Raw genomic sequence first — 22,183 nt, 5'->3', positions numbered from 1 at the left:
TTATATCGCCACAGCTGAGAGACAAATGTGATTCAATACAAATGGCTATAAAAAGATGTAATACTTGATTTGTATAAACACTTAATTTGCTTGCTATTTAACTATGAAATTTTGAATAATTACTATTTCGCTGTAATTTCTCCGATGACTCTTCTAATATTCAAAGCAAACTGCGGTTTGCACTCTCGCCTCGAAATTAAACTATTGTAAATGTGTACAATGTTTCTGATCAGCCAGTAGAGAGATGTGTATGGTCATGATTCATTACCCTGGCTGATGTGAATTACAGGAAATATTTGTACTTTTACGAAGCTCAATGGGACTCCTTCCTGCTTGTAAAAATCTCATCTGTTTTTTCCATTTTTTGTCTTGTCTCATCTCTTGCCCAACTTCCCTGTTTCTTATCGATCTTCATTTTCTCTGTCTCCCCCAAATGCTTTGTCTTTCACCTTGTTTTTCCACCATTCCACCTTCTCTCTATGCCTTCGTTTTCACCACCTCTACTACATCTCTCCTCTCCCATACCTCCTACCCGCCTGTTTGTTCTTCTATCGTCTCCTTCCTCTCCTCCTCCTGCAGGAGTTCAGGCAGAAGGTGATGCTGGCGACACCCTTCCTGGTCATCTGGCTGGTTGGTTTCATTGCTGACCTGGACATCGACTCCTGGCTGATCAAGGGCCTCATGTACGCCGGCGTCTGGGTCACCGTGCAGTGCCTCTCCAAGTACGTCTCAATTACATGAAAGACCCAGATAACACACCCATACACTAGCTAGCACACAGGACTAGTATTACCTGGGGATTTCATGTCATTTTTCAAATCACCCCCTAATGTCTGTTTTCGCCAAGTCTGTATTTAACTCGAATTTGCTGAAACTATCTCAGTATTTTATTTTAAAGATGGATGTAATCATTTCCAAAGTGCACAAAATGTTCTGCTTCAAACTGTTGGCGTTTAGCCTTTCAAAAATATTTTCACTGCGGTCAAAAGACAGATCCGGCACGCACCTGTGTTAACAATCTTACTGTACCATATTACATTGATATAGCAACAATAACACAATCATATTGTTCCCATTTTAAGGGGGATAAAATCATAAAATATGAGAACAGATGTTCCAAGGTTCATTCTAAAACCTCAATCAAAGCATCTAGCGAGATGAAGGTCCTGAATTTGCACCCAGAATGCTGTCAAAACCTTTGATATTAATAATTACCTACGCAGCCTCAATAATTCAGGGAAAGAGGCAGAAAAAAACAACCCCAAATCACACCGCACTGGACTGATATTATCACATGAGCTCTGTGTTAGGTTATTTGCGGTGGAAATTCTTTTGTCGAATTGCAGTCATGGCCTGATTCTCACAGGATTAAGATCAGTTATTACAAACGGGTGATACTTGTCCCAATTTAGATCCAAATGTCGTGACACCATACACACGTTATACTACAATAGATTTACTTGGCACACATTCTTTATTGCACCAGCACATAAACTGCACACACACATATTCTTGCGTGCAAACAAACATGTCATTTCCGACATTCCACACCATCCCTTAACAAATACTCCCTTAAGCACACACACATACACACATTGTTCCCCCTACTTAAGCCCCATTACCTCCTGGTCCTGCTGCTATAGTTTGTTGTGCCCCTCAATACTGTTTGCTCTGTGACTAAAATAACAAACATTACGCAGTGTGTTAGCGTCTTTTTACTGACATTCTTGGAATACTTACTTGGTGAAAAAACAATGGTGACTGAGTCCAACTGCAGGTTCTGGTTTGGTTTATTTTTGCTGCCGTCTGTAGGATTCAGATCTAACACCCAGGTTTGCATTTGACCACATGTGCTACAGTGAGCAGCTTCACACCTGCAGAAAGAGGGCCTTGATATATTGAACACATACGTTATGAGCAGTGCCTGCAGTGGGAATGATGCCCATTAAAGGACAATTCTGGCTTCTTATGATTTTACTTTTTATATACAGAAATAAGTTCTAACGAGACAAAAATTCAGAACTGAACAGATGACCATTTTAAGAAATACACTGCTGATCACGATGACCCTCTTCTGTCTCCTCTCCTTGCAGGGCTTTCTTCGACCACTCCATGCACAGCGCTCTCCCTCTGGGAATCTATCTGGCCACCAAGTTCTGGATGTACGCCACCTGGTTCTACTGGTTCTGGAACGATATCCTTTTCCTTCTTAAGATGGCATCAGTCTTTGTTTTTCTCAGAGCGACAGTTTGACATTTTGGGGAAATTCATTTATCTTGCTGTGAGGTAGATGAGAAGAATGATCTGTACAGGACACATGAAAAAACGCTACAGTCAGCAGCCGATTAGCTTAAACAAAATTGGGATGACTTCCCATGGAGCTTTGTTCTGTGCAATATGAGACTGAATGTTTTTATTGTCATACAGAATGTAGTAGTTGCTCAGTCAGATTAGTCCCATGCCAACGCGTCCAGACGGCGCACACCATCTGGAAAACAGACGTCAATTGAAAGCCTTGCACTTGTGTCACATGCTGGTTAAAATGGGCTGTTTATCTTTGGCTTATTAGCAATTGCACAAAGCCAAGCGCTTTTGCTGAATCTGTTAGGGCAGTTTGTAAAATTGGCAAACATGTGATCTCCAAGCAGGGAGGATCTCAATAACATATAGACTTGTAAAATTGATTTTCTTTTTCTGCTGCCTGTGATGCATTTTGGTTGCAGAGGAGAAAAGTGCTTGTGTTGGCCTGATGGAAGATCAGTGAGATTAAGTTACAGGCCCGTGGACTACTGCAGAAAGAGTTGTAAGAGTGGAAACTCTGTGACGCAACTGCTCGAACGGCCTCATTGTGATGGAGCTAACAAATGTGCCTGTTGCTGTGTTAGAGTTGTGAACAAGGAGTTCAGTGTGTTGCAGCTGCTGGGCGCAACCCAACGAAGCGACTCCATTCACCTATAGTTTCTCCCCTTAACTAGAAGTCAATGATACATTCAAAGCTCATATATGATCGCGACCGTTGCCATAATGGCACACACTTTTGGACACTCTTTCCTGGAAGGCATTCAATGTGTTGCACTTGTTTGTGCACATGAAAAGTGACAGATAGTAGTTGTGTTGAAAATGAATAAAGACGGCTCGAGAGAGTTCAGATCTGACTTTCTCACCTCAACACAGCTGCTCAATCTCTGCGTGAAGTTGGTATGAATTAGTGGAAACGCAGGAAATTACAAAGTATATCGCAATACAAAAAGAAATCCCCTTGGCTGAGGTGGAAAGGTTTTGTGCATTGATTAATAACAAATTGCAACAAAAGTGCAATGAAAACGGATGTAGCAAATGAATCTCAACGTGCAGCAGACGAAAACATCTGATCTGTGTGGAGAGGTGAGGAGACTAACTCCTCTTAAATAATGCACCATCATGTTTTCTGCATTGTTGGAGGTTTGACTGAAGCTCTTTTAATTCCGCTATTTCCAATGGTTTTTATGGTACCTGACCACCAGCTGTTAATCTCGATGCACCCGCCTTCTCATATTAAACAAAGCATAAGTAGCGGATGGAAACGCATGTTAATTTGCATTTTCTGGAAATTCACTTTCACTTAAATTCTGAGGTGTGGAAGCAGTGAGGGAAGTGGTTTTCCGAAGCCGTTCCAACGAGCTCTTGGTTTATTGATCTTGGATTTAAGGATGAGAATATAAACCTTGTATTTGAGCTGTGGGCTGAAGGACTTCAACATTCTGGCCTGACCAGATCTGATCTGGTTGGATGTGAGTGGAGACGTTTCACTTTTTACTGTTTTAGGTGACCGTTTCTCCCGATGAGCAAAATGCGGTGTTTTTCCTAACTCAATAGGCTCTTGAATGCATTTCCAGCAAGTGACCCTGGAGTTTTGTACTGGACTGATGTAGCATTAATGTCACGATAGTATGTCTGCACGTCATTGTAAGTCTTCAGCAGCAAACTGATGGGTCTGTCTGTGACCCTCTTGCTGTTGGGTAGGGAGACCTTGTCAAAACCACCTCACCACTCGGCTTTTCAAAAGATAACTGGGTGCTAACGGGAGGTCACCACAGTCTCTCACTGAGGAAGCTTCAAAGCCATTTGCCTGAGGAGTTGCATTGATCGCTCTGCATCTCCACCGGTGTCTGAGTGAGCAGACCAGTGGCAAGCTCTGAGGGTTTGACTCATTAAGTCAACACCCAGTTCTTTGTGGAGGTACTTCTGAAGATCAACGGCTTCATGTGATCTTTAGGGACTTGTAGAGGCCTCTGACTCTGTCAGTGCTGAGTAAGTGCTCGTCAGTGAGGTTGGTGTTCGCATCCAGTTTGCTTTGACAGTCCAGATCCAAGCGTTCAGTTTGGTTTGAGCTCATATAACTCATTATGCCCCTACAATTCAGTAGAAGAAGAGAAACTTCAACTTACAGCCAAACCCCAATGTATGATTTAAAGCAGGGGTCTTCAACGTTTTTTAAGGCCAAGGACCCCCAAACTGATAGAGAGATGGAGCAGGAACCCCCGACTATATATATTGTATAAAATTGTGTTTTATATTAAATGGGCCTAGTGCCGTCTATACCTCTTTATTGTGCATTCAATACTAAGCTATTCAAATGATACACAGGTTCATATATTCATGTTTTTACTTTAAACATGTGCAAGGTACAGTGAGTAGGGAGGCCGTGCCACTGACATTTATAAACACACCTTGTCAACTGATACCAATGCCAATATCAACATTGTCTGTTAATTGCATGATAATCATCATACAAGCTATTCAAACTGATGTTTTCATTTTAAACATAAATGTAGAAATGAAAAATGAGTGATGACCTATTAGTGCCACTGCCATGCATAAAGATAGCTGTTATCTTGCACACAATACTGAACTATTAAAATAAAGGACAGATTCATGTTTGGGGAAAACAAATGTGTCTAATCAACCAAACATTTCGCGGACCCCTGTTGCAGACCTCTGATTTAAAGGATGATGAGTTTGGCTGTGGATAATAATGGAAGTAGTATTTGATGGACTAGAAAAAGTGGCAGTTATTTAGGTTTAGATGTCCAGCAAACAGCTGACACGGGCCTACTTTTTAGCAAGGCTAGGGCGTGGCAAAGCAAACCTTACATGGTGGCCAAACGGTGGAATTACAATTCCCTGGTCTGTTATGTGATGGTTTTGGGTCCAAGAAGACTTTTTATCATTGTCTTGCATTGGGAACGATTCTATTCTATTCTAAAATGGGAAAGTGGAAAAAAATTAATAAATAAAAAAAAATATATATATATATATATATATATATATATATATATATATATATATATTTTTTTTTTTTTCCACTTTCCCATTTTCAGCCACACATTAGCAAATCTGGGCCTCTCTGTGTCACTTGGCTGGTTTTCCTGTGGGATTTTAGCTGAGTCATGCCCACCTGCATGAGTGACTCTGCTCGTAATTAGTTACAGGCTTCACTTGTTTACACAGAGGACCGTAGCACCTGCACACCAGTGCTCTATGGGAACAGGTATCGGCACATGTATACATTCACTGTATAACAGCGTCACTTAAACAGTCTGCTAGTGCTGGTAGTTTCCTCTGAGAGAGCAGGAATGGTTCATGGTTGCAACAGAATACAGGACGCAGTTTTGTTGACATATTGGTTTAAAAACAGGAGGATTCTCAGGCAAGAATAAATAACAATGACAAAACAGTTGTTAAAACTGGTGCAGAAGAAGCTGTTTGTTCGTCTTCCTTAACCTTCGCTGCACATCTCCCCTTTGCCACCGTCCACTTGCCCTTCCTGTTAAACACCATCGCTCTGTTCTACAACTTTGGCAAGTCCTGGAAGTCCGACCCGGGAATCATCAAAGCGTCCGAGGAGCAGAAGAAAAAGGTAAAGACACCAGCAGCAGGAACACCGTTTGAGAACAATGTTTGAAACCCTACTTAGTGATGATGCTTTCTTGTGTTTCAGCCATTTGTTTCTCCTTTGAATGTTTTTGATTTTGTTATTTTTGTCGTATCTTACTACACAAAGTGTTAAAGAGCCAGTGTGTAGCACTTCGTGGGGATCTGTTAGCACTGGGTGGCTAATGTTACAGCAGTCTTGGAAAGGGGGGAGTGAGCAGAGGGCTGATCCTACACACTGTCCCTTTAACGTATGCAGTGAATTCAGGCGTCCGATCATTTGTTTTAACGCGAACACGACGTTATCGCGGTTGATTCCTCTGGCCTCTTGGTGTCTCCGTCCCTCATTATCGCACTCTAATGGGGGACAACAGAGGCCTCTTCTTCCCACCGGGCCCCTGTGATTGATGAAGGGCTATATTTACCCTGCATTGTTCAGCACAGCGCAGGACTCTCCTCTGCATCAAAGGCTTCAAAGCTTTCCATTCACTGCAGAGGAGCCCTTCCACCTCTTGTTTGCCGCTGATTTCTGCAGCTTTAGTTTATTTGCACAGTGACGTCAGGTCTGAAAACAATCATATTTTTGCAGATTAAATCCAAACCCTGTATGTTCAGTATTTTTTCCTTCAAAACAGAAACCAAACTAATGACTGTGAAACTGTAAATCCCATTGTAGCTTTAGTTTAGTGGGATCGCTCAGCTAGAAGTTTCAGCTTGTCGGCTGTCAGTAGATCTTCTGTTGCGGTGCGGATTAGAACTCTCCAAGATTCATTTTTTGTTAGTAGTTAATTTTTCTGCCACGCCTTTGTCTGCTTTAAAAAAATCCTGCTTTTGTTTCTCTTTTCCTTCCTCCAGACAATTGTGGAGCTGGCAGAGACGGGCAGCCTGGATCTGAGCATATTCTGCAGCACCTGCTTGGTAAAAATCGGACTCCTCTCTTTTACAAGACGATACATGCAGAGCAAAACCGAAATAACAATACAACCTTTTTTGCTCCTTTACGTCTGCGTCCTTGCAGATACGGAAGCCCATCAGGTCCAAACACTGCGCCGTGTGCAACCGCTGCATCGCCAAGTTCGACCACCACTGTCCCTGGGTGGGGAACTGTGTCGGTACGTCAACGCCGCCACAGATTCACGACGATGTCACGCTCGAGCTGTGGCTTTTTATTGTGGTGTTTTATCAGCTCCATGTTACACTCTAACAAGCAGCATTTTGTTATTGCTTTTCAATTCCTTTTACAGAGTACATCATGAAGTGTAGACTTGTTCAGTTACTTGTTCGTCAGTCTACACAACACAGTGGAGAAGGCTATAATGATGAGATGCAGGAAATGAAGTTGAAAAGGGAAGCCAGAGTGTGTGTCCAGGATTGTGTGAGGTGGCGTCTCACCGGAGACAGTTGGGGAAGGAAGGAGTGCATGCTGGGAACAATAAGAGCCGCTGAATGACTACTGGGATCAGGGGCCTGGGAGAAAGATTGCAAAAGCTCCTGCAGTTATGGTTTCCTTTTGTATCGTCTGTCATCTTTTAGAGCAGGGGCGGCAACCTCGTTGATATCTGCCACAACAACATCGAGGTTCTGTTATCTTATACCATCTACATAGCAACATTATAAAAAAAATACATGTTTTCTCTCGCAATTATGTATTGGAGTCCTTTAAAATAAGGCTGCCATTCTTATGAAAACATTCACTTGAGTTAAAGTGATTAACCCTGCCAGCCTTCCATCAATCTGCTTTGTCATCGGTAAACTTGACAAATCCATCAAAGTAGGCACCGAGTAGCCAATCAAAGGCAGAGTAGGGCGGGTCTTCACAGAATGCGGGTGGGGGGGGGGGGGGGGTAATTACTGTTAATAATTACATTTTTGTCATATTATTTTGTATTCATTATTATCATAATAGAATTCCAACACTTACACATTCCCTAAAGACTCTGCACATACGCGTGCCATAGCACGTGGTGCAGAGGATCATGTTCCCTTTTAATTTAAGTTTCCATTTCTCAAATATAATACATGCAAAACTAACGACATTGCCAAACTGAGATGGGTGAAAACGTTAGCATTTAGCTCAAAGCACCACTGTCTGTCAGTGCAGCCTTACTGCACATTTAATATGAATTCTAATAAATATATTCCCCTCACAGCGGCCCGTAGCTTCCACAGTCTCTGTGGAGGGTGCATGTGTGTGTAAACTTGTGGCACTTCTGGACTTTCCTTTCACTTGACCTCCATTCAGTCGGCAGAGAAATGACCAAAGCAACGAGCTACGGTGATGAGAATGGGACGTGACATGTTTGTTTCTCCTCAACAGGAAGTGGCAATCACCGCTACTTCATGGGTTACCTGTTCTTCCTGCTCTGCATGATCTGCTGGATGATATATGGCTGCATTTGCTGTGAGTAGGAAGCTCCCTTTTCCCTCGTTTTCGCTATGTTTCTCTGCTGACTCCCTCCCTTCGGTCTCTCCTCCCTCAGACTGGAGGATCCACTGTGCCACCAGCTACGCCAAGGATGGTTTCTGGCTCTACCTGACCCAGATCGCCTCCTGCTCTCCCTGGATGTTCTGGATGTTCCTCAACAGCGTCTTCCACTTAATGTGGGTGGCGGTGCTCATCATGTGTCAGCTCTACCAGGTCTGGGACAACTAGGATTTACAATTGAGCCTGTAATATGCATGCTTAAATAGTTGAGTCTGTTACTCTGTGGAATGTTGGCTGACCTCTTTGCCTTCTACCTCTCTTAGATCGCAGCTCTGGGAATCACCACCAACGAGAGGATGAACGCTCGGAGATACAAGCACTTTAAAGTCACAGCCACATCCATCGAAAGCCCCTTCAAGTGAGTGATCTTCTCTTATTGGTTTACTACAGAGAGCTGAATCCCATCCTTTCAGCCAGTTTCAGTAAAAAGCATTGATGTTAGCCAAAATCAGGGGAAAAAAGACATGTTCTCGCTAGAGGAAGCTGTGTGAGGACGGATTAATATCCTCAAGTGATGTCACTTGAGTCAGAGGAACCTACGACTGAACTGTCGGCCGTCCGGTTGCACTGTGGGTAATGTAGGCACCCGATTTTGACAAGTGTAATGCTAAACTGGAGGAGTAGTCTTTAAATGCCGCCACCAGCAGTTCTTAGAAATGATGTGATAGTACTGGATTTATGTGACAGTACATAGTTATTACCATGGTAAATGATAATAACATGATTCTCTCTCTCTCTCGCTGCAGCCACGGCTGCATCAGAAACCTCATCGATTTCTTCGAGATCCGCTGCTGCGGTCTGATCCGGCCCGTAGCGGTGGACTGGACCACGCAGTACACAATAGAGTACGACCAGACGTCAGGCTCGGGCTACCAGCTGGTGTAGAGGAGGAAAAGGGGAAGGTGGGGGGGGGGGGGGGGAGGGGAGTGTCCAGTGTCGCTTAGAAGGATTACCCTCCCCCCCACCACACACACGCACGCCGGCATTCATATCGAAGCGACGCTGTGCTCAAGAGCGCTTGCTTTTTTTGGACCATCTCTCCCACACCGATCAAAAGACTTGGAAAAAAATAATCAGACAGGACTAGCATGCTGTTACAGGGCAACACCACCACCACCACCACCACCCTCCGCCCTCACCACTACCTTTACTACTATTACTACTATTCTACAGCATCAGCCGTCCCACCCCTCCACCTAGTCTCCTCTCCTCAGCCCTTTTGGACGGTGCGTTGCTGCCAGGCACCAACGGAGAGGAGAGAGGCCGACAGACCGACAGACCAGAGGAGTTACAAAATAAAAGCATTTCTGTTTGTACCGGAGACAGCGTCTCTATTTGCCCCTCCCACTTTACATCCCTATTTATGGTGTCCCTGTTGATGTGCCCTGTAGTGTTTTGATTGGTTCAGGAAGTCTGTCGGTCCTGTGAAGGTGAACTGTGCTGGCCAGGGAGGCTGAAGGAAAACATGTTTTGTTTTTTAAATAATGAATTTGTTTCTAAGTATGATAGAGATAAGGGAATATCTTTTTTCTTTTATGGTCTTGATTTTGCACCGTGATGAGTCGAGCTGATGAGGATTTGCCAACACAGTTGAACTCATCAGAGTTGGGTAAGAGGTGGAGCCGCTGCAGGAGTCCAACTTCTCACCTGTTCGAGACAAAAGCTGTTAGACGGAATTTTAGGAGATATCCGAGCAGTTTCTATTTTTTGCACCGTCCAGCAGTCATCGTGCGGCGTTCACACAGGACGAAGTGCGTGACTCCTCCAGCAGCGACCACCGTCGAGGCGACAGAAAATATCCTACAGACAATGTGATCCAGGTATATTTATTTTAAAACTATTTATAGATAGTCATTATGGGCTAGCGCCACCATTTTTACATCATTTTAGCTGAAGTCGGTTTTTACGAGAAGAAATGGGTAAACAGGTACCTATAGCGGTTCGACATGGAACGTCACAGTAAACCTCTATAAAGCGAGTGTATTTATTAGCAGCAGAGGAAGGGGAACGCGGCGGAAGGACGGACGAGTTTACAAGGAAGGTTCGTTCCATGTGTTTCTCTCAAAAAAGCTGTAAAGTCTTATTTGTTTTGTTTGTCTTTTGTCTGCCTACGACATTGCACTGATCATTTAGTTGTCGTTTTTTTAGCTGTCACGGAACACATGGACCCATCAGTGACGCTTCCATTGTTTACAGAGAGGAAGAGGAGGGGCCCATCAGACATGGCTAATTCCCATCACTTCCTGTCTGCCCCCCACACACCCCCGCAGTCAGCAGCAGGATGGACTAAAGTATAAAGAATGTGCACCTGTACATAAACAATATCTTTTTTCTGTAACTATTTTCTTTTTGTCGGTGTTTGTTGAAGGTGCTCCTGGATTTCTATTTTTTGTTTTGTTCTGAGTTTGGGGGGGATTTCTTCCAACCAAATGGAAAGAGGAAGATCGGGTGACTATACTCCAAGTGTATGACCATAGCTTCTAGTGATGTCAGACACTGCTGTCTATAGACATTTTAACCCCTAAATACCCGACCTTACCCTGCCGAGGACTATCCACTGCATGTATGCTTGGGACAGCTGGGCTCTCATGCCCCCACGTCGATCCGACCCCGTAGTCATCACCATGCTGACAGCCCGGCAAGCCACGTGTCTGTATATAGTGAATGTTAAGTATTTGCAAGTACTTTTCTGCATTTCATTTGTCTGTACTTGTTTTGTTTTTTTATTAGTTTTATTTCTCTCAAATCCAGTGTGTTTAGTGGCAGTTTCCTTTCAGGTTGCCAGATTTGCAGTCGGGCCCTCCTGTGCAAGTGTGTAATATATTTGAATGTTCCATGCTTGTGGACTCTGTTGTCATCCTAAAGGTTTATTTTTTAATGGTTTTGTTTTATCATTTCTATGTCATATATCGCTGGGTTTGTTATACCACTGGATGTACAAATTGTAAAGCAAAGACACTAGTGAACGAAGGCAGATGCCAACTTTTTTTTTTGTTTTCTAAAAGCTGAAATGTGATCATGCAATAGTTTAAAGGGTAGAGGGGAGGTTCTATTACATTAAGGCCTCGGGAACTTTTGGGCCTCGTGTTTGCATCTTCATCATCAGAAGGGGACGGTTATGTCATCGGCCCATGTTTCGCGCCCCTCATCTTGCTAACCAAGCACTGATGTCATTTCTGCCCTGCAAAGACAACACACAGCCGCTAGTGTTTGCGTGCTTTAAAAGGTCAAAGGTGGTGACTTGATATCATATCAGCAACCAGTAACTAACCACTCGTGTTCGAATATTGCCTTTTAAGTGACAGGAGGTAAAGAAGGTGGGCTTGTGGTTTTTTCTGTTTTTCTAGGGCAGAGCTCATCCAGGATGTGAATTCAAAGCCGTATCAGTCCTCACTAGTTCTTCCAGCAGCCTGAAAGTCTGTTCTGTCTCCCCTCGCCATGTGGGATAATAAAATAAATACAAAAAAACAAAAAAAGTGAAAGCACATAATCATCTCCAGTGCCTCTCTGCCCACCTTAAAACATCACTGTAACTCCGCTTCAGATGTAAACATGGGCATGGTTCAATTTTAATGGCTTTAATAATAAAATACAGTCAAATGTTGACAAGTGGGTTTCAGTTTGTTAATATTTCTTTATTTGTATCGAGTGAGGAAACAACGGGGAGGGGGGTGGACGTTCATGCGTGAACCAGAGCGCCGGCTCCTTGGCCGTAACCGAAGCCTTTGGGCCCGAAGTTCTTGGCGTAACACGCTGTGGAGGGAGAGAGGAAATAAACGTTAACGAGCTGCAGGTGACTGCATCCTCACATGACTGACAAAGCAGGCATTTAAAAACTCTGTCGGTGATTTCATGTTGCTCAGTCAAGCTTTCACAAAGGTGAGAATTATGGAGTTACTTTTCATTTCCATGTCATACCAAACCTGTGGCCCGTCCCTCATGGGGTTAAAAAAAGAAAGCTATCTATACAGTAGATATCAAAAATCCCAAATATGACAAAACATATTCTGGCCTTAAGTTAAAGGGAAAATGCACCACTTTTTTATGTAGACGTCCAATCAGAGTTGATGGTAAACAGAGATGATCGAAGCAATAAATTCCCCAGTGCTGAACAGGGTGATCGAAGAGAAGCCATTTGGACACGACCTTCAGAGCTCCGAGGAGCTGTCCACTCACCTCTCCTCGCTCTTCACTGAGGACTAAATCTACTGTATAGATCACTATCTGGGTAAGGAAATGGTGCAGAACCTCATGGTGCACAGGTGAGACAAGCATCGTCCGATAAGAACGCTTCATAGCGTGCATTTCCTTACTGAATGGGATATTGTGAACGTGTAGAGGAAGAAAATCGCAACCCGGTGCAGATTGTTTATGCATGTTGTCACAAACTGCAGTCTTTCCCCAAACATGGGTAAAGGTGGCGTTGATCTTATTTATATTTACTCATAGTGATAATAGTAGTACTTCCCTGTGTTACTTTTAGCCCACAGTATTATAATATATTATAGGATACCTACAGTACGAGATATTGAGTTTTGGGGTCCACTCAAGTGAATTTGTAGGCTTTTGACAAAAAACGACTGTTCGTATATCGTTAAACCCTAAAAGCGTAACGAGAAAATTAACATCCTTCATCTAAACATTTTATTATTCTGATGAAGTTTGTACCATAATTGTTTAATTTAAAAGATTCAGAAAATGAAATAAGATAATGTTGAGGTTCACAATGAAACACTGTTGCTGCAACGTCTGATCTTGAATCACCCAGAGAACCTGATATGTAGAGGGGGGAAAGGAGCAGCGACACCTAATGACAAGTGTCGGTGCTCAAGTAAAAAGTCACTTTACGCCAAAGAGTAAAATGTACAAGTGGTACTGTGTTCTGGAAGGTACTGGCCCACTTCAAGCTATATCAGTGATTCACATTTAGAAAGAAAAGATGTTAAAGTAGTTTACAACTGTCTGTTTATTATTAAATGAAAGCTAAATAATTACCAGTGAAAAATGTTTACTATTAAAAATATTCATACGCCTGTTAGGGATGATTGTCACCTGTTTGTCATGATTGTTTATTCGCCCATCGGCACCTTATTAACCAGCACCTAAAATACAATTTTTAACATATTTGGAACTTTGTTTGCTTTATTGATCAGCTTCAGTGTTTAAATCACAATTTAAAAAGATACCAGCACTTCTACTTTATATTTACCAAAACACCAAACATATGTATTTATTTGATTCCAAAAAAATTGAAGGCAAATCACTGTCAAAATCTTCATCTTGCTGATGATAACATACTGGACTAAGGTTTTGAATGCAGGACTTTTACTGGTCGTGGATTGTTTCATCAGTATGGTATTAGTACTTTTACTGCAGTGAAGGATCTGAATTCTTGCTCATACTATGAGCAAGAATTTGGACCCAGTCAAGGATCTATCTGGAGCCAGGGTTAGGAACCACTGTTTGTATAGTAACTGTTTGCCAAGTGAGTCCTGTCCAAACTTAAATCACTGACAAGTAATTCACTGCAGTAAAAGTACTAATAACATACTGATGAAACAATCCACGAAGAGTAAAAGTCGTGCATTCAAAACCTTAGTCAATTATGTTATCAGCAAGATGTAAAAGATTTTGACAGGGAGGAGCAACTGTACAACACTCTCCTCCAGGTTTCTTTCTCTGGCTCTCTTGTTGCAGCGCAACCAGCTCCAACAACCCGTTTTGTTGCTGTTCTCCTGCTTTTTCTTAGTTAAAAACGAGAAGCCCCAACTTTTGTTTTTGGTTTGAGGACCTTTGAGGTCCTCCAGGTTGTTAATTCCCTCACATTGAAACTCCGGTTCGACGGTCGGAGCAGGGAGCGAATTGGCTCTGTTCTCGACGGTCGGCAGAGCGGGTCTCGGCCAGTTTCTCGGGTCGACGCTCGGCGTGGGCAGCAGAGCGGGTCTCGGCCAGTATCTCGGGTTGGTTGTTCTAGCCATGGTCTCTGTAGCAGACTGTAGATGTGCGGAGAAGGCTGTTGTCTGTTGCAGACTTGAGCTGTGTCGAAGACTTTGCTAGTCTGTAGATGACTGTGGTTGGTTGTAGAGTTGTATTTCTCTGTAGAAGGTTATTCAGAAGACTGTCTGTAGGGGATTGACTCTCTCGTTGACCGGACTTGTGTGATATGAGAAACTAAGTTAACCTCGGAAAACTCCTGCTCTGCCAAAACGTGTTGGGGAGCACAAATGTTATTTCACCTTGTGTTATTCCTGGCTCTCTGTGAGAGCTTCGTGGTGACAGTAATCCATCAGAAACAATCTGTTGTAATGCTGTGAGTGAAACGTCGCACATACTTCACCCCAGATGTTTTTGTCTCACCTTTGCAGTAGATCTCTCCGTCTTTCTCGGTCTGAGTGGTCGACTCCAGGCTCTTGCCACATTTTGCGCAGCGGAAGCAGTTCTTGTGCCACGGCTATGAGGAGAAAGGGACACGTTTAGTTGTACGGACAATTGTATTGCTGTTCAAGTCTGTCTTCATGCTAAATCTATATTTAAATGGTCAGATGAAATAAGTTATTTAAGAGCTGATAAAAGCAGATGTTTCTCGCGACATAAGTCATCGGTTCCTTCATTAAGTCCCATCAGAGCAGCGAACACAGAAAATTACAGGTGGTGCTGTGAGCCAATGAGTGGAGCCTCGTAGATTTCCTCCCATTAGGAAACACATGAACCCGATGACATCATCTGCCATGAAACAGCTCGTGTGAATCCACATGCGATCAGCGACAGGAAACACTCTGCTCCCATTTTTGGAGGGGAAAGCAGAACACAAATCTTTGTTCTTCTGTGGACAACGAGTCCGAGACTCATTGATTTTTCTTCCTCAGAACCAAAACATCCTGTCGAAACATCATCTGCTGCAACTGTGCAAGAGCCCCGCTGTCCAGACAGCCCGCGCTCAATTAACGAGGTCGAACCTTAACCAAAGCACTGGACAAAGATTTTGACCTGCTGGTGGCTCTAGATGAAAAGTCAGAGGATCATCAAAGTGATTACAATTCATCTTGAGGGGCGCATGAATAGATGTGCCAACTAACATGGCAATCCATTCGACAGATGTTGAGATATTTCACTCAAAACGACTTATGTCAACCTCAGAGGACAAAGACCTCACCTTGCCTGCCCCCATGATCTTCTCCGCTGCATAGACCGAGTCTCCACAACGGGCACATTTGTCCGAACCGCTAAACTTCTGGGCATATTTGGACGGGTTGGGGTTGGTGGTCGGTCTGTGAGTCTGTGTCCTGAGAGAAGGGGGGGGGGGCATATGAAGAACATGACAAATTGTTTTCCAAAAAGTCATGAATCTAAAAACCATCATCATCCAAAATCTCAATAATCTAGTCTCTAAAAATATATTTGTCAACTACAAGCTGAAGTTGATCCTTTAAAAAGTAATTTGTCGTAAAAAATATTTTTCTTAAGTGGTGGATATCAGATTTTTCTGTACCAGAACCTCTTTTCTTGAGAAAACATTTACTCATTTACCAATAGTGAACCAAGTATGACCCAAAACATTGACATATGCAAAGACACCATGAATAAACCTGGCAGACCCTACTCCTCTACGGTCTCTCTGTCCTCAGCCAGTGGTGGGAAAGTGAGCAGGGCCCACTGGGCCCCCAGAGCGCTGCTTATGGAAGGGTGACTGCCAGCCCCAGCGGCCCCTGAATGAAGCCCTTTGTGGCGGAGAACAGAGAGGAGGGAAAGCGGGATCCTGCTGGTTACATCATCAAACTCTTTCACAACGGTCGTCACCTGACGCCTGAGGCAGGCGTAAACATTCAGGGTGGAAGGTGTTTGTTTGTGGTGCCGTCGCATCGTGTGTATAATGAGGAGACGCAGTCGAACACTCACTTTGTCAGAATGCGGCACGAGCTCCTAGAAAGTGGAGCCGTTTGGAAAGCAATGAACTTGACCGATGAGACGATGTATTAAACTCTTAGATGATATCTCTTCTTGGATCTACAGCAAAATCCCTCAAATAAATACATTCAGTTCAGGTTCAGGTGGTGAGAAACAGAAAAGGATGCAGGGAAGAGCAGAGGGGTTTCTGCTGCTATACTAGTGTCTGTATTTGACATCAGCTTACATGAATTCTATGTGAAGTATGTATTTAAGAACCATAACAAGTTCAGCACAATCAATGCATGCTGTTTGGGGACAATAACACGGTCACAGAGTCGGCTGCCACGACTGGTAAACATCATTACTGACCATGTCAACCGCACAGCAACCACTTGTGCAGTCGAGTGTGATAAATGAGCCTCTATGCAGACATTTCAAGATACAAAACAACAACACAGCTCTGACGAAGTATAGCAAGAAACAAACAGGAACACAGCACACTAGAGCAGATCACTTTGGTTCCGTGTTGGCTGAAATAATCATCTCGACCATCCCAATCGACAGCCCAGCTCACTCTTCGTGTTTGATTCCCAGCCGCTCCCCCCGGTCCATGTTGAGCGTCCCCGCCCCCTGACCGTAGCCGTAGCCTTTGGGGCCGTACTTCTTCCCGTAGCACGACTTGCAGTAGATCTCCTGGTCATGAATAGCCAGCGTGGTGCTGTCCAAGCCCTTCCTGCAGACCACTGAGGACACACAGAGAGGAGGAGTTATGCAAGTGGAACACAGCATCTTCCTGTGATCAGGATGTCACAGAAACGACTGTAAAGATACAGTGGAGTCATGTCTACCTGAGCAGAGAATGAAGTCACCCTCTCTCTGTGTGTGTGTTGTTATCTGAGCTCTGCCTTGTTTTGATGACATAGCCGGGCCGGCCGCATGCCTTGTTAGTGCATTCCCCCATTAGCTAAATGCCCGTCGCTCTGCACTGCTTCACCCACCCTCCGTTTCTCCCCCAGGTTAACACCGTTAGCTTTGTCAGCACTGCTGCCGTTGTTTGCGCTGTTAGCACCGGAAGCAGCAAGGCGCTGGCTCGGCTGTCTCCATGTTGAGAGCCGCGCGGAGGCAATAGATTGAATACCGTATTGTACACATTTAAGCACGTTAAGTTAGCACAACCAGAAAAGCACACAAACTCAACCAACAAAGTAAAAGTCTTCATATACAAAGCAGGAAGAGGCATTCAGTAGTGAGGCTACATTTCTTATGTATGCCCCTTTTGATCTAGATTTTCATCAGAACTAGTTTTTCTGATGTCGGTGCAGGATTCATTCGATCTGAACGGTAGCAGTTGGAGTGATTTGTTTATTTAGCAGGTTTGTGCAAAGTAAAGAATGCATTGTTTGGAAAAACAAAAGCATTACAGAGGCTGAAGACTGCACGCTGGCTGCTGCTGGGATTAGAGGAATTCTTCACACACTGGCCTGCACTGTGTGACCGCCTGATACCGGTTTGATATTTCACACAACTGGCTGGGAAAAAATGTCTCCACTCGCGTCTCTCTGATCTCGAATCACTTTCACAATGAAAGCTTGTTTGAAGATTTCTGTTCAGCCAATCTAATCGCTCCTAAATCTTCATATACTGTGAGGGTTTCTCTGAGTATTTCAAGTTTCCCTCCACTACAGTCAGATCATCCATCTTCACGTGTAACCGCTGGCAGAGAGTAAGCAAATACCAATGAAGACAAAGTTTCAGTACGTGCACAAAGGGTCGCATGAGGCTCTGTTTGACACGTGTGTCAGTATATAGATGCCTTTCACACAGAAATGAAAAGTGGTGAATGTCACAGAATGTCAAAACTGAGAAACTGGAGAAAAGGGGCAAAGGACACCAAGTCCCTTTGTCCGTAATCTCCTCAGTAGGAATGTCAGACAAAGCTGCCGTTGTATGGAAGAAAATAAACTTGTCTTTTTGTGGCTCATATTGCTTTGGTCTTCTCTTGATGGCAGCTGAATGAAAGAGTTTGTATCATTCTGGTGTCTATCTTCTTGGACAAGAGGCCCACCCGTCCAACAAATTGATAAGAATACAGCGTGAAATCAACAAACAGTGAGACAAATGTCAGCATGAGCTCCCATGATCCTTTTCACAACGCTTTTCTTTTTTTTGGGGGGGGGGGGGGGGGGGTTGAGATGCTTTACAGTCATTACAAAATAGTCTTTCACTCATGCTTTACTACGTGGCAAGAACACATTATTAAAAGGGGAACTATATTAAGTCGTGGGACTCACAAGAGACAACAAAAAAAGAATATTCTAAATCAAAGCAGCAGCGGAGGCTCAGGTGTCTTGACGTTTAGTCTGTAGCATGGAGCAAGCGCACTATCCTACACTTCCCATGATGCCCCTCCATAGCCTCTTTTGGACCACCCATCCCTGGTAAATGCCCATGACTTCAAACTCTACTTAAAAACATGCACAAACACTGCTATGCTCTTTAAATGTGATCCTAGTCCACGCGTTGAGATGTTCCAGCCGTACTTACTGCAGAGAAAACAGCATTTGTGGAAACTCTTCCCGTCACACTGCACCTCCTCGGCGTGGTAAACCGTCCCGCGGCACGCCGCGCACTTGTTGCCTCCTCCCCAGTTCGGCATTGTCAGCGTTTCTGAGAAGGGAGAGGTGGAGATGATGTGAGAGGCTGACGCGTCTGGGGCACGGTTACTTTGACCGTCTCACCAATAAGCTCTATTGGGGGGGATTTATCATGTTGCACATGGTTGAACTGAATCCGCTGTTCCAGGCCACCGCTGCCATCCTGAAAAAAAATGAATATTAACAAAGCAAAAAGAGGTCGGCCTGAACAACAGGGCAGACTAATACCCAAAGGAATGTTTCAGGGCGCCATGCCTTCAGGCTTTTGTTGTGTGCCGTGACTGCAGGATACAAACACAAACAGCAGCGTAAAGTAGCCACTGTTACCTCAAACAGCCTCGGCGACATGACGGGCACATTCACTCCTTGACTCACAAGCACATCTGTCTGGAATTACAGACTCACTCCCCTTTAAAAATGGTGTCAAAAGGGGGCGAGACAGATTTAACATTTCATCAGCGCAAAAGCAAGCCTGCTGCGATATCATATTCGGGAAGACTGAAATTAAAAAGCGCCGTTATCTTTGATTAATGTGAAGAGAAAGCATAAAGCCGCAGAAACCATTAATGTGGTCGGCCCTCCTCCTCGCTGGATTAGAGAGTGTAGAACAGGCCCGAGCGTGACCGGGGGGCTCAAAAGAACACTGACATTACCCTCAGGGGGTTGGGTGTGATGAGAAGGCACACACACCAACAAGTCAGCTGATGTGTACCATCAAAGAAACCGCAGTCAATTGAAAGCCTCACAGGGTTCAGTGGTAATATCTACCAGTAGTCTACAATTAAGGATTCACGGATGTGCCTTTGATTCATTAATGCTATTTTTAGACTTAAGTGGCCAAAGACCAACATCTGTGCTGATATCCAGTGATTTTAAACACGGCACATTTCATTCAGTATTCAGTGTTTGTTCCCAGAAAAGAATCCTAAACAGCTCTGAGATCATTGCTGCTCACTTAAATGTTCCACTCAACCAAGACTAATTCAATTGTATTATTGTTGAACTCTTTACAAAAGGGTGATTCACCGAACCCTTTGGAAACCCTGGGAGACATTACTGCCATCAGCCTCCATGAAATTGCATCAGATTTTTAATTGAACTCTATTTTTTGTTTTCTGCTGGCACTATTCAGAATACTATAGTCAATATACGGTGTGACCTCTGACCCTTGAAAACATACTGAACCAATAGCAGCAGCTGGACCAAGTGTCTCTGTGGAATTTTAACATGTTTTAATGGTTTAGGAATCGGACTTTATGAGACAATCCTGCTCGCTGTACAACATTCCGGTGGGTACAGTGATTCTGATTCTGATGTTCTCATAAAAGTGTATTAGGTGACGTTATTTGCTCAAGTAAATTACTTTTTATTCGACATAATATATATAAAATGAAGAAAAAAAAAACTCAGCAGCGTTAGCATGTTATTACAGTTATAGCACGTTATACAGTATTTTAAACACTACATATTAATTTAGGCTAGCATGTTTTTGTGCTAATGTCACCCAAATAGTTCCGCAGGTATTGTTTGGCTTGTTAGCCTGATAATTTGTCTTTCTGTGTTTGTATTGTATTGCTAGCTAACTTCTGCCCCTTTCACCTTAATTTGTGTCGGCTTTAAATGGCAAAAGCAACAATGTATCCAAAGTATTGACGTTACAATTGGGCAATGCAAGTTAAAGAGATTCACTTGGAACTTTCGGCCATAGTAATTGCGCAAAAGTTGTCCGAACGTTTGTTATACAATATAACAAGTACCCTAACTTTATTTGGTCTTCAACCAACACAATATATTCAGTAACATTCAATAAAAGCACAAGTTCGTCGCACAAGTTCGTCGGAAATCCACACCATTGAGTTTCAGAAAAAAACATTTTAATTACACAAACACAAAACAAAATCAAAGTTACCTTTTAAACTTTTAAAAAGAAGGTATGGTGTAGGTAGGTAGGTGTGAAGGTTCCAGCTGGACGTGCTCCGTGTGTCTCGAGACGACCCTCCGGATCCTCCGGCTGCAGCAGACTCCACCACACTGACGCTGCGATGCCACATCCTCCACATATTGAGTGTTTCAGCGCAAGGAGGGGCTTCAAGGGGCGTGAACTCAACACTGCTGCCTTCAGGTGCCGTCAGGAATTCTGGCCCATGGTAAACGGAGGACCAAATAATGACGCGTATGTAATAGGCCCATGGACGGCTTACATGGAAGCATTTTTCTGTATCGCGAGACTCTCAAATCAGAGAAAAAGATTCACTAAGTACCATTTAAATATGCCCCGCCAAAACTTAATTTTTTACAATGGCAGCCATAAAGGGGTTATAACAACAATTATATTTGACAGACCAATAACACACAGACAAGCCACATTTTATATGATCCCCCCCCCCCCCCCCCCAAGGATCCATATGGGCAGAACATGTGAGGAGTGTAGAACTATTCTCCCATCTACACTGTGTGGGGCATTGAAGAAGTATAAGGGAACTGTGATGAAGATAAGGTGTGTTACTCTTGGCCTACTGTAAAGAGGACATGTCCTTAAAACCCAAAAGCTCCAAAAATAACTTGTCAGGATTACAGGAAGTGAGGTGGACAGTAGACGGTGTCTACACTTTTCTGTTCTTCGGCTGCATTGTGTATAGGAAATACTGTAAATGCTTAAAAACTGCATAAGCTGCATAAGTCTGTCCAAGCTTTGCCGTTATCCTGCTCCCTGCTGGACACACAGTGTAAATGATGGAGTGTTGATGTGTTTCCCTGGCAAGCAGAGGAAATGCTTGCAGCACAAAGAAAAGCCAAAAACGTTGGTTGGGTTTGACATTGTAACCATATCAAACAGACTACACTGTTGCATTGATACAACTCTGACCAATGCAGCACTGCTGCTCGTAATAACTATTCTCTCTCTGCAATTCTCAAATATGTAAATGCATTTTGGGCTTTTTCAATTCTCTCCTGCTTTTTATGCTAAATTGGACCCAGATGACTGAGTACAATTAGAGATTACAAAACACTTTGACAGTTAAAAACCAGAAAGTAAATGTTCACTACAGGTGAAAGAAAGAAGCCATGTTTTACTTTTGAAAGCTTTAAGTCGACGCTGGTACGGTGCCATGCAATGTGGGAGAAAGCATCAACTCTCCTGGTTATGACCTTTAGCCTCATGACCTTTGTCATGGCATCACTAAGTCCCATCACAGTGGAGCTACATGGGAGCAGATTCACTTGAATTAAAATGTTCAATCAT

General features: G+C 43.5%; 2 protein-coding genes across 2 annotated transcripts in view; one reads left to right on the top strand and one right to left on the bottom strand.

Annotated features, from left to right (window-relative positions):
* The window catches only part of zdhhc17 (zDHHC palmitoyltransferase 17), a 29,721-nt gene extending 19,147 nt beyond the window's left edge, over positions 1–10,574 (top strand). The window contains exons 9-17 of the mRNA XM_079294505.1: positions 580–722; positions 2,094–2,229; positions 5,792–5,899; positions 6,769–6,831; positions 6,932–7,025; positions 8,231–8,314; positions 8,394–8,551; positions 8,662–8,756; positions 9,145–10,574. Coding sequence (XP_079150631.1) covers positions 580–722; positions 2,094–2,229; positions 5,792–5,899; positions 6,769–6,831; positions 6,932–7,025; positions 8,231–8,314; positions 8,394–8,551; positions 8,662–8,756; positions 9,145–9,283 — 1,020 coding nt within the window. The 3' untranslated portion in view covers positions 9,284–10,574. The remainder of the gene's footprint in view (positions 1–579; positions 723–2,093; positions 2,230–5,791; positions 5,900–6,768; positions 6,832–6,931; positions 7,026–8,230; positions 8,315–8,393; positions 8,552–8,661; positions 8,757–9,144) is intronic.
* Positions 10,575–11,951: 1,377 nt separating this feature from the next.
* On the bottom strand, positions 11,952–20,961 carry csrp2 (cysteine and glycine-rich protein 2). The gene is made up of 6 exons (XM_079294504.1): positions 20,849–20,961; positions 18,830–18,952; positions 16,860–17,028; positions 15,552–15,681; positions 14,756–14,849; positions 11,952–12,151 (listed from the first exon to the last, which is right to left on the bottom strand). The coding sequence occupies exons 2-6, from the start codon at positions 18,939–18,941 to the stop codon at positions 12,078–12,080; spliced, it is 579 nt and encodes a 192-aa protein (XP_079150630.1). The 5' UTR covers positions 18,942–18,952; positions 20,849–20,961; the 3' UTR covers positions 11,952–12,077.
* Positions 20,962–22,183: the final 1,222 nt, after the last annotated feature.

The sequence above is a fragment of the Melanostigma gelatinosum genome (genome assembly GCF_949748355.1).
Source record: "Melanostigma gelatinosum genome assembly, chromosome: 22".
In the NCBI taxonomy this organism is placed as follows: domain Eukaryota; kingdom Metazoa; phylum Chordata; class Actinopteri; order Perciformes; family Zoarcidae; genus Melanostigma; species Melanostigma gelatinosum.
Note: the sequence above shows the minus strand (reverse complement) of the source record. Positions and strands in the feature narration are given on the sequence as shown.

Excerpts from the sequence above, each read along its gene's own strand:
- csrp2 (XM_079294504.1), bottom strand. The coding sequence starts at position 18,941 with ATGCCGAACTGGGGAGGAGGCAACAAGTGCGCGGCGTGCCGCGGGACG. Across the intron at positions 14,850-15,551 it reads AGATCATGGGGGCAGGCAAG|CCGTGGCACAAGAACTGCTT; the intron begins GTGAGGTCTTTG and ends TTCTCCTCATAG. Across the intron at positions 12,152-14,755 it reads CGGAGAGATCTACTGCAAAG|CGTGTTACGCCAAGAACTTC; the intron begins GTGAGACAAAAA and ends CTCCCTCCACAG.